Genomic DNA, 12,386 nt, shown 5'->3' with positions numbered 1-12,386 from the left:
ATTGAATTTTTGTATTTCTTCTTGTATTTTTTTAATATAGTTATAATATTCTCATAGTATTAGATTCTTAAGTATAGGAACACTAGTGATGTCTTACTTTTCATTCTTGAAATTTGTTTTTTTCTCTTTTCTCTTGGTTGTTTTGCTGGGGGTTGTAAATTTTAGTAATTTATTTTTTTTCAAAGGATTAATTTGGGGCTTTGTTGAAACTATTTGTTATGTGTACATATTGTAAATCATTAGTTTTGGCTTGTTTCTTTTTTTGTATTGTTTTCATTCCTTAAATTCTTTGGCTTGCTTTTCTGTTCTTGCAGTTTCTTGAGATGGAAGTTCTAGGGGCTTAGAAAGTTTTCTGTAAAGAGTAAATATAGTAAATATTTTAGGCTTTGCAGGCCTTAATGTTTGCCCTTTACAATAAAACTGCCATACATAGTATATAAATGAATGGGTATGGCTCTTTTCCAATAAAACTTTATTTATAAAAACAGATGACAGGCTGGATTTAGCCCATAGGCCACAGTTTTGCCAAACCCTCATTTGATCATTAATCTTTCAGATTATTTTCCTAATATATATAATCAGAACTAAACATGTCCATCAAAGTTTGCTTCAGCTATACCCACAGTTTTAGGGTTACATCTTAGTTTATTTATAGTGTTTTTGAATATTACATTTTCCATAGTTTTCTGAGTAGTTGTTCTAAGTTTTTCAGTATACATGCATATCTTCTGATTCTACTGGTACTGACAATTTGTCACTTTGAATGAAGTACAGAAACATTAATTCCATTTAGGCCCTTTGATCCTCCCTAATTTGTAAGTATAATTATCTTAGTTTCCTATATATACATCAAGCTTTTAGCAATTGAATGAATTACACTCAATAAACAATACAGTAATAGGCAGTTATAAACATGACACTATTCAGAGTGGATAGCACAGCAATTCAGATTCAAGAGCAAATTTATTGTACACTCCTTCACTCAATAAAAGTTTATGTCATGCTTGTGATTGGGAGATGTGTTTGGATCCGTCTCTAAAGAAGCACACAGGCAGTGGACATAGTATGGATCAAAAAGAAAAGATAAATAATTGTTCACGATGACAAGTATATCCTTCTTTTATCTCTCTTCCCTTATTAAGTTTTCCACCTTTTTAACCACCAGAGAGATATCATTCTAAAACACAAATGAGATCCTTTCATTCCAATGCTTCAGGCTTTCAAGATTATATAAAAATGTTACAGCATGGCTTGCAAAGTTGTGTGTGTGTGTGTGTGTGTGTGTGTGTGTGTGTGTGTGTGTGTGTTTTAACTATTATGGATTTTTTTGAGGTGGGAGAGTGAGAGAGAGTGAGAGCAAGAGAGCAAGAGAGCGAGAAATCTATTGGTTGTCTTTCGCATGTGTCCTGACTGGAGATCAAACCCACAACCCAAGTTATGTGTCCTGACCAGAACCTGCCACTTTTTGGTGTATATTATTCTCGAGTTCCTTTAGGGAAAATTGGGGCCCTGTGGACCAATTAATCAACACTCGAATTCATTCAATAGTAGAGGCAAAATCTCTCCCCAAGCAGTAATCTTTTTAATCAGTCTATTTTTTGCAACACCTTCCCAAATAACCAAATAAGAGATCGTATGTAAGTAAAGAAGCTCTTCAAATACTTCCCTTCTATTTATGGTAGGGTTTCCACCAAGCCAACCTGGAAAGTAGAGGCAGAATGTCACAAGTGATTTATGTTAATATATAGCCCTGGATTTATGAAAGGTTCATCCTTCAGAATTATTTTATCTGGGACTTATGTCACATATAAGATTACATAGATTGCAGATTTGATCTAAGTGCATTAACTCCAATCAGCTAAAAATATCAAACTGCCATGATTCATTTAAAACAGAATGAACAAATATGCCCAAGACACACTTTAATTCATGGTACATGAAGCAATAGTTAACAATCATCAGAGAGTGGAAAGAAATGTATATTGCTAAACTCAAATTAGTTCTCATTTCCAAGGATGGCTGAGCTTCTGTCTAGATATTTCAGTCATACGCACTGTTGATTCTAAAATTAAACCTAAGAAAATCATGTAACATTACATCCTTTTTGTGCCGTGCATATTTTTGTCACAAATTCAAAAGAAGATTGCGCAAACAATAGTTGTAGTTATCTAAAGGCTTTTCATGTAGTTTTAAGGTAAACCAAACATCATGGGTTCGATTCTAGGTCAAGGGCACATACCTTGGTTGTGGGTTCAATCCCCCACCTGGTTTGGGCTATGCAGGAGGCAACCAGTGTATCTCACATCAATGTTTCAAATAATAAATTTCTATGTATAAGAAAATTATATATGGTAAACTGGGAAAGAGTCCTAACATATCATAGTTGTACTTCTATTTACATAACATATATTTAATAACTCAGAATGTCTTCAAATGTATCTGAATCTCCAGGTGCTTTCTGAGAATTCAAACTTACATGCTATCTTAGTTTATCTTTAACCTTCTATTTAAAAACAGATATTAAGAGTTGCAAACAAGTCTGAACTTGAGGCTGTCTTGGTATAGTTTGAGAGAAGAATTTTTCAACAGGCTTGATTTCAATTTGCAAATAGACCCAGGAGATGACGTTTTGATCTGATCTGTGCTGACACATCTGCAGGCAGAATGCTTTCCAAGTCATTGCTGTGGACGGGGTCTGCAGCGGGATCATCCAGTGCCTCTCCGCTGACGACTGCATTGACTGGCTACAAGCAATAGCAACTAATATTTCCAACCTCACAAAGCACAATGTGAGTAGTGATTCAATACCTGGCCGTAGAGTTCCTCACTTTGGTAAATCTCTTTAAAAAATACATTCGCGCGCACACGCACACATAAACACACACACACACACACACACACACACACACACACACACACGTCTATATAAGTTTACACCAACTAGTCGGTGTTCATCTAAGAAAATCCATCATGAAAGCTTTCTGGAATACTGACCAAAAGGAAATAGGGTTGTCCTGTGTAGCCAAATGTATCCGTTCAAGAATACATTCACTCAGAAGTTTCCATCCAGAAACCTACTAAATTTCTGCATTGATTAAATAAGTGAAAATATATATTTAGCATGTAGTCACTTTCTATATAAAATATATAGAGATATGTGTGCATGTGTGTGTGTGTGTGTGTGTGCGTGCGCGCGTGCGCGTACACATGCGCCTGTGTGCACATGCATGTATACAAAAGTATTCTGGGATGAAACAATACTAAATTTCGAGTATTGTTGGTTTTCTTTTAGTGACCTTCGAATCCCAGGTGTAGAAATGTTTGAAGTGGTTGGAGGAAGGATAAAAAGAGTTGGCATGTAGACTGAAGATCTTGCCTAAGACTGTACTGGCACAGGAAGTTAGTGATGTTCTTGTGGGAAATGCTAATCCGCCCATGAGATCCATGCCAATAATTATCAGGACTGGCTTCTCTGCTTTTCCCGCTGTCTTTCTACTTCAGACTGTTTTTTCTTTTTCCATTCCTGTCTCTTTATTATTGCTATCTTATGATTATCACTATTAATTAACGAACTTGTCTATCCTTTCTTTCCCTTACTTTTCGGGAAAGTATGGTTTAACAAAAAATATCTGAGACTATAAACCTTCATTGAGTATTGGTATAGAACATTTAACTTATTTGATCTTAATTATTCTTTTAAAATATATATTACAATTATCTATGCCTTAAACACGCTCCTCTTTCCGCAACTCTTCATGTTGGAGCATTTAAGAAATCTTAAGAAAAATTCAAAAGTCAAGCAAAAGTATATAATTTTTTAAAACCAACTCATGAACATGCAGAACTCTTTTCACATAAATTACTTTCCAGATCAAATCATATTTGCACAGATTTTGCTTTGAAATCTGAAAAGGACGATGGCAAATATTTCTTGAAAATAGGAAGACAGTCAGCCATTGAAGGCAATGATGGGTGTCATAGGTGATCATGCATACATCTCCTGTGTGAATGATTAGGGATTATCTGGGAATGAAATCGATAGTCATGGGGTATGTCCATGTTCAGCATTTTCTGATAATGCCAAATGTTTTCCAAGGTACTATGAAATTTATGATTGAGCCCTAACTGGTTTGGCCCAGTGGATAGAGCAATGGCCTGAGGACTGAAGGATCCCAGGTTCAATTCCAGTCAAGGGCATGCACCTTGGTTGTGGGCACATCCCCAGGAGGGGGTGTTGCAGGAGGCAGCTGATCGATGCTTCCCTCTCATTGATGTTTCTAACTCTATCCCTTTCCCTTCCTCTCTGTAAAAAAAATTGATTAAATATATTTTAAAAAAAGAAAATTTATGGTTGACAGGTCTTTTTTCACGGGTCATATCAATACTTGGTATTATGCTACCTTTTTAAACTTTTGCTTATTTGGTGTGTTTAACCTGTGTCTCATAATAAAGTTAGGTGATTTTCTTTTTCACGATGCCTTACTTGGGATATCTGTAAACAAGGAGGCCTGGCTTGGTATGTCTGTGTTGTGCAAGAATGACCCTGCAATGCTCCATCTTTGTGAATGTGGTGGTTTCATCATATTGGAATTACACATGATAACAAGAGACATCAGAGTGACAGAGAGAAGAAAAAAAAAGATTTCGAGGATTACACTTCCGATTCTCAACCCTTATTCCTTTGTTCTAGGGTTAAAGAAAAGAGAGGTGTACCTTGTGAGAGTACGAACTCTGTATTTCATTGCAAGATACAATTAATTCTCCAAACAAACCATGATCTTATATTTATTAGGAAAACATTGAAGAAGAATAGAATGTTAAGCTTTTTCTCTTCACCTAGATCCAAGTTTACACTGACCACCCCACACCTAGGAGTTCTCATCAAAACCGTTACATGGGAATGGATGTGCGGAATTAGAATGCTATAAACTAGGAAACAGGCATTTGAAAAGACAGTGCTTTATTGTAGACAGAACGTGAAGCTATAAGTGTCTCTCTCCTCTGTAAGCACCAAGCAGGAAAAGCCACATTTTACTGCCTGTTTTTCAGCCCTGTGCGCAGTGCTCAGCTTGAAACACAGGAAAGCAGACAATTGTCTTGTCTGTACTGTTTTAGCTGCTGAGAGAGCCACATGCCTACGATGATAATGTTGATCTTTTTTAAGTCCCTTACTTGTTCTTTAACCTCCCTGTGATTATACTCTAATTGCATGTCCTTTTGATCTTGTAATCAGTTCTCATTCAAAATAATTATAAAATAAGTTAAAAATAAAATCGTGAGTTTGAAATGATGTACTTGAAATGTACTTACATATAAATAAGTGATGATTAGAATAGAAAATCGAATATTAAAATAATAGCTTTGTAGGATTTTTTTTTTTTTTAATGACATAATAGTAGTTGCCTGGCCAGCGTGGCTCAGTTGAGCGTCAGCCTATGAACCAAGAGGTCAGAGTTTAGACTGGGATGTCCCTTCCTGAGAAAGCCAGGGCTGCAAGGGAAACCCGGATCCCGGGTGCCAGAGGGAAGCTGGTACCCGCAGCCAGGGGAAGGAAGGCCTACTCATGCAGGAATTTCATGCATCGGGCCTCTAGTTAGATGAATAAAAGTTATTAAGAACAGGTTGAGCTTTGGCTGGTATTGCTCAGTGGACCTGTGGATTGAATAGTTGTGAGTTTGAATATTGGTCTAGGGCACATACCTAGGTTGCAGGCAACCAATAGATGTATCTCTCTAACATCAATGTTTCTCTCTTTCTTCCCTTCTTCTCCTGCTCTTTTCCCTTCCTTCCACTCTGTAAAAAATTATTTTTTTATTTATTTTTTTAAAATATATCTTTTATTGATTTTGTACAGAGAGGAAGGGAGAGAGAGAGAGAGAGTTAGAAACATCGATGAGAGAGAGTCATCGATCAGCTGCCTCTTGCACACCCCTACTAGGGATGTGCCCACAACCAAGGTACATGCCCTTGACCGGAATCGAACCCAGGACCCTTCAGTCCCCAAGCCGACGCTCTATCCATTGAGCCAAACTGGTCCTGACTGTAAAAAATAATTTAAAAATCAATGGAAAAAATATGTTTGGGTGAGAATTAACAACAAAATATCTAACTCCAAAACGTATGCGATATTAATGGAATAAATTAGAAAACTATTCACACACACAAGATATGGTAGAAAAAATAAATATTTATTGAAGATTTGGGTAATAGAAAAAAACTAAGATCTGTATGGCTGAGTTGGGAATATAAAATATAAAAATTAGTAAAAAGGTATTTGCCAATGTACCAGATCTGAAACTAGACCAAAGTATAATTTCAAACACTCTCTCATCTGATGAGCCATAGGCAACTGAGGTGATGCTTTTGCAGAGGTGCCTTGCAGTGTTAAAAAGTGGTAACAGAGTTAGCACATATTTACTATTTATGTGACTTCAGCTTTTCATAAACAGACACTGAATTAACCTCAGGCACAGTGAGAGTTGAATGAAGAGAGTACTTTAAATATTTTGGTCTTTCAATGATGCTGAAAAATTTGCTCTTAACGTCTCTCCAGTTTCATTCTAAATGAAAGGATTTAATCCATGAACCATCAGTTCATGGCAGGATCAATTTATTTATTATGAGGTTGCACATCTTTGTTTTGTCAAATTGTCACTTGAGATTTTGAAAGAGTTGTTTGGATAGCAGGGTGTTGGTGAAACTGGACAGAATGTCTGATGGTGTCTAGACCATTCAGTAGATATAATTTTTGATAAGCCAGAGAAGTGGGTCTCAGTTCCATCATCTCTAAGAGACAGAGGAAGCAGATAAAATGCAAAGCTATATTTCAGCTAGTGTTTCATGAATCCCACTTTTCCAACCATTATTTACTGTGACAACACTAGCATAATCTCCTCTGATAGTCTAAATTCTTCCATATATATCCTATGCATTCATTTTCTTTATTAGAATGAAATGTGTTATTTGAAATGTAATGTGTGTGTGTGTGTGTGTGTGTGTGTGTGTGTGCACATGAGAGAGTAGATAGATAGGTGATAGATAGATGATAGATAGATAGATAGATATTTAGTGCTTCTATCCTTAAAGGTTTGTTGAAAATTGGTGTTATCTGAAATGAGAATGTATAATTTGCATATGTCCCCAAATATATAATTCATATTTTATTATGTGAAAGAGAATAGAGTCTCTTTCCCATATGTGTGTATCAATTAAGAATGTTTTCAATGACAAAAAAGAGAAATCCTAAGGACTACTGGAGTTAATAATTGGGTTTTGTCCTCAACCGACAAGAATTCTGCATGGTGGCATCTGCTGGCTTTCCTTCAGTGGTTCTGTGAAGCCACCAAGCACCCATCTTTTATCTGTCCACGTCATTGCCCGCCACTACCCTTAGAATGTTGGCTTTCGTCTTATGTTCGCACCTCATGGCGACCCAGCGGCCACAACACTTTGAACATCACGTCAGTGTTAAGAGCAAGAAAGAAAGTGAGTAAGAATAAGTAGCATCACCTACATCTCTTCCTTTTTATCAAGCTAAGATAAAAATCCTTTCATGGCCACATTATGAGAAGTCTCTCATTCTTCTGAATGCAGTCCTGTGAAAATCCCAGCAGGAGGGAACTCAGGGCAGTGAAGGTGGCTGGTCTTCACCTTCTTTAGCTTTTATAGCAGAATATAATCAAGAAAAGAAGATGGTGAATAACCTTTGATTCAGATAACCAACAATATCTACCACAGGGCCTGATACTAAAGACGTATTAATCCTAAAGAAAATGCATAGATACTCAATACCCTCTGTGATCTTTATGGGATCATCAGAGTCCCTCAGGATTTGCACACACACTCACACACAACACACATTTAATCAGTCAGCAAATATTTCATCTATCTTCCTATATCTTACTCATCTACAGAAGTGAAAAACATTTAATCCATGGACATCTGAAACAATAGATGGCAAAGACTTGCAAGTGGAACAAATGGATTATTTTTTCCAGGACGTGCTGGTTGTGAAAACTAAAGAAAATAAATTTCTGTTAGATCTGCCACATTGAAAAGACTTGATACATCTTGCAGTCGAATTGAAAGTCATGAAAAAATAATACCTCGCAGAAAGGAGATTTATGGAAAATAAATGAAGGCCTGTGGTTAGAGGTTGCAGAATGTGTTTCTCACAGGCATTCGTGTCATTCCAGTAGGTTTTTTCTTTGATTGCTACTGACATTTCTGAATCCTTATATCTGCTTTTCAAGGCTAGCATGTTGTTCATTTCTGCGCTGTTTTTCCTCAGACACACAAATGTGAATGTGAGCCATGCCGTTGTCAACCAAAAATGGGTAACGGGGTGAAATCAGACAGTTGCAGTCCGTTACTTACGTCGGGATAAAAGGAAGGGAAAGTTTGGGAATTAGATGCATATTTGGACAACCATAGTTTGTGATTTGCATATTGGAGTTTATTACTGGCAGTGTACGTCAGGAAGCATTTCAGTAAAATAGCTACCCTACCCTGTCTCTTGGAAAACTACTCCCTGAAAGTTAAATTATGTTTGAACATTTTCTTGATATTGGCAAATATTAGCTGGTTTGCACTTGCACAACCTAAAACATCTGCTTTGATATTAACTGGATAATGCAATCATAATAACATGAGGCAGTTTTTTAACTGTAGTAAGCTTTTAATCTTTTATTTGTTTATTTGTTTTTAATTCTCACCCAAGGATATTTTTCCATTGATTTTATAGAGAGTGGAAGAGCGGGAAAGACAGCAAGAAACATTGATGCGAGAGACACATCCGTTGGTTGCCTCCTGCACACGCCCTGACCAGGGCCCAGGCAAAGAGCCTGCAACCAAAGTACCGTATTTTTCGGACCATAAGACGCACTTTTTTCCCCCCAAAAGTGGGGGGGGAAAGTCCCTGCGTCTTATGGTCCAAATATAGCCTACACATATACTTTTTAAAAAAAAGTTTTTTTACTTGCCTGGCTCTGTGTGGTCTCTGTGTGCTTGCCCGGCTCTAAAATGGTTCTAAATGCTGCTGTTTACTTTACAGAGTTGATTACATGTGTTTATGACTGTGATGTTGGGTTTTAATGCACATAAAATATTTTAGGACACTATTTGTTTCAGAAACTTTTTTTCTTCATTTCCCTTCTCTAAAAACTGGTGCGTCTTATGGTCCGGAGCGTCTTATGGTCCGAAAAATACAGTATGTGTCCTTTGATTGGAACCAAACCTGGGACACTTTGGTCTGCAGGCCGACACTCTATCCACTGAGCCAACCTGGCTAAGGCTACATGAAGCAGCTTTACGGGACACAATTCACATGCCACCTTTGATCCAATAGGGTTTTGCTTGCCTCATAGCAGCCTTCTCTTCCCATTAGACCTCATTCTTTCTTTCTGGCCAGTTCTTCATGTTCCACAGTCTCAGTGCTACAGAAACTGCGCAAAAAAGCATAGTTCCACCAAGTATTCAATATGGACTTTTTGTTTGATTGGGTAACAGATGTTTAGGGGTCTGCTCTTTCTGTCTCCTTCTCTACACTGTCCTCATTTTAGCTGGTGACACATGTAGTTTTAGATATTTCCTTAGCTGATTCCTCACCAAATAGTTTTGAAGTGATTCTTGCCACGTGAGAGAGACATGTTTTTTCCCTTGCTGAAATCACACATAAATCTTGTCATTTTTTTTCTTTTATATTTTAGAAGAGAAATATCTTGCCAATAAGTCTGGTCTTATGATGGGCCATTTGATGATTCTCCAACTTTGTCCACAGTATTCATTAATTTCTCATGATCTACAACTTTAAAAGGAAAAAATAAAATAATTCAATAAAACAATGTATAAACAAAAATAGTCTTCATTAATCTGATGTACGATTATACCACACAGAATTAACACTTTGTGTTTCTCTTAGAAAAGCAATGAGAAATTACAATTAGCTTTAACTAACACAAATTCTGAACAGTGACTCTGAGTAGCCTAAGCTCATTTTTCTCAGTCTCCTCTTCATGTTCATTCCCTTCTTAGAGTATTTTACATCACCTAGAACAGAAGGAATTCTTGTTTTGAGGATTTATTTTAAATTCTAATAAAATGTCACTTACTACATTGTCTGAAAGTCAATGTTATGCTTTTTATGGGATTCTGACTAAAAATATTTTGACACATTTTCTTATCCTTTAGTGCTTAAGTACTCTGTTTTCTCTGTTCTCGAGTGTCAAAGCAAATTGGAAATAATATGATTTCAAAGAGAAAATACAAACAAGAATATTACTCTTTTGTTCTCGGGAGGTAATTATTTACCAGTGTGTGGAAACGTAGGCATTTGGTTTTTCATACTCAACAAAAAAAAATTAGATGGGAAGCTTTTTCAAAACCAACAAAAGCCCCCCTTTTCTTTTTTGTATGACTTACTGCACAGATGGTCTGTTTGGTCCTCTTGAAGTGGTATCCTAATATTCATTAAGATTCTTCATATGAAATTTGAAAAAATGTTGATAGGAAAAAATGCTTTTCCTTTCATAATTGCTGTTTTTGATGCAATGACTTGTGTCAATGTATACTTACTCACCAACTCTCAGAAGATTTAGGCAATCTTGTGTCACCTTTTAGTTCTTACTTTTACTATTTATTTATCATTGCAGATTAAAAAAATCAACAGGAACTTCCCTGTAAACCAGCAGGTAAGATGGAGAAATACTTGAAAAGTCAAATTATATATTTCTTTCATTGTTTCTATTATAGAAGATCATATTGATTAAATTTAATTTAATGTGGAAATAATGTGTACTATTATTATCTATCTTCGGGAAAACGCATAGCTTATTAGATTTATTTCATATTATGTGATATGTCTATTTATCTAATCACATTAAAAGCAGTCTGTAATACCAACAACAATCAAAAGTATATTAAAAAAATTTTATCTAAGTAAACTAAGTGAACACTATTTTTTACACAAATTATATTTATTTAAATACAATGTCAAAGAGCACGGAGAGCAATTTACATGAAATAGTTTTACTTTATCCACAGTTAGGAGTACTTTACATAAATAATTTAAAAGTTAAAGAGGATTTTCACAATTTGCTGACTGTATTTCAAATGAGTCTAAATTAATGCATAAATAGAATAAAGATAATGTCTGATTAATCAAGCAAATAATTTAGTTGACTTACAAGACTAATAATTGATTATAAAATAAAATAAGTTGATTATAGAAAATAATAATGGATTCCCCTTCCCATTTTAGTATGCTAGAACTAAGTTTTGTATTACTTTCATAAACATACTAAAAACATTAACTCAAGTAAGAAAAGTAAGTGAAAGCTCAGTGTTTTGACTCATGTCATGGGTGTATCATCTTTGAGCTCATGTCTTCAGCGTGCCCTCTTCCTTCCTCGCCCAGTTGTGTTATCTTAGTAACTGGTTCCAGTTCTACTTCCTTCCCCCTCTCACCCATGGCCCCAATTCCTGACTACCTAGCTTCCTTCTGTCTCCTCACCTCTGCCTAATTCTCTTTCTCCAGACAGAGATAGGGGGAACTTTCAGTTCTGTTAAGCCTGTTCCCAAATGTTCCCTCTGTGAGACCTTGCACAATCTCATCTAGAATATCAGACCCTTTGCAATACTCTGTATCTCCCCTTCCCTGTGCTCTTAAACACACACACACACACACACACACACACACACACACACACACACCTGTTTTCTTGGGACTGCTTATTCGTTCTTTTAGCCTATATTCTAGTTTTTTCTTTTGAAATGCAGTCACTCAGAGTGGAATCTAAATTACATTATTGCATTGCATTGAATTCACTGCTGTATCGCCAATGAGTAGAACATTAGGGAGATAGCAGTCCCAATGTCATCTTGTCCACGTGAGAAGGAAAAATGTCCAGGTGATCAGTCACCTGAAAATGTTGCCTTTATAGTCAGAGAGCTGGGAGGCCATTATCTCTGAGATAGCTCTTTGCCAAACAACCAACATCTTTAGTGTGACTCTTTAAGTATGAGTCAGGATGCCTGAGGGCCGTGGTCGGCAAACTGTGGCTCTCGAGCCACATGTGGCTCTTTGGCCCCTTGAGTGTGGCTCTTCCACAAAATACCACGGCCTGGGCGAGTCTATTTTGAAGAAGTGGCGTTAGGAGAAGTTTAAGTTTAAAAAAATGTGACTCTCCAAAGCGGAAAGAAATTTCAGTCCTTGTACTGTTGGTATTTGGATTTGTGGACTCATGAGTTTGCTGACCACTGGGCTGGGGTCATTTCATTTGTCAGAGTAATCCATCCAAGAGGAACAGTGCTTTTCAGATCGCACCGACCCAGGTTGCTGGACAGTCGCCATCCCACTTCCTGTTAACACACTGGGCCCCTGCTGCCCA

General features: G+C 36.6%; 1 protein-coding gene across 2 annotated transcripts in view; it reads left to right on the top strand.

The window, feature by feature from the left end:
• The window catches only part of SNTG1 (syntrophin gamma 1), a 102,363-nt gene that overhangs the window by 74,022 nt on the left and 15,955 nt on the right, over window positions 1-12,386 (top strand). For both annotated transcript variants that reach the window (XM_036437574.2, XM_045581303.1), the window contains 2 exons: window positions 2,660-2,789; window positions 10,650-10,688. In XM_036437574.2, the coding sequence (XP_036293467.1) occupies window positions 2,660-2,789; window positions 10,650-10,688 (169 nt within the window). The remainder of the gene's footprint in view (window positions 1-2,659; window positions 2,790-10,649; window positions 10,689-12,386) is intronic.

Source organism: Pipistrellus kuhlii, unplaced genomic scaffold, assembly GCF_014108245.1.
Source record: "Pipistrellus kuhlii isolate mPipKuh1 unplaced genomic scaffold, mPipKuh1.p scaffold_m20_p_14, whole genome shotgun sequence".
NCBI classification, from domain to species: Eukaryota; Metazoa; Chordata; class Mammalia; order Chiroptera; family Vespertilionidae; genus Pipistrellus; species Pipistrellus kuhlii.
The sequence above is the reverse complement of the archived record's forward strand: the minus strand, read 5'-3'. Positions and strand labels throughout refer to the sequence as shown.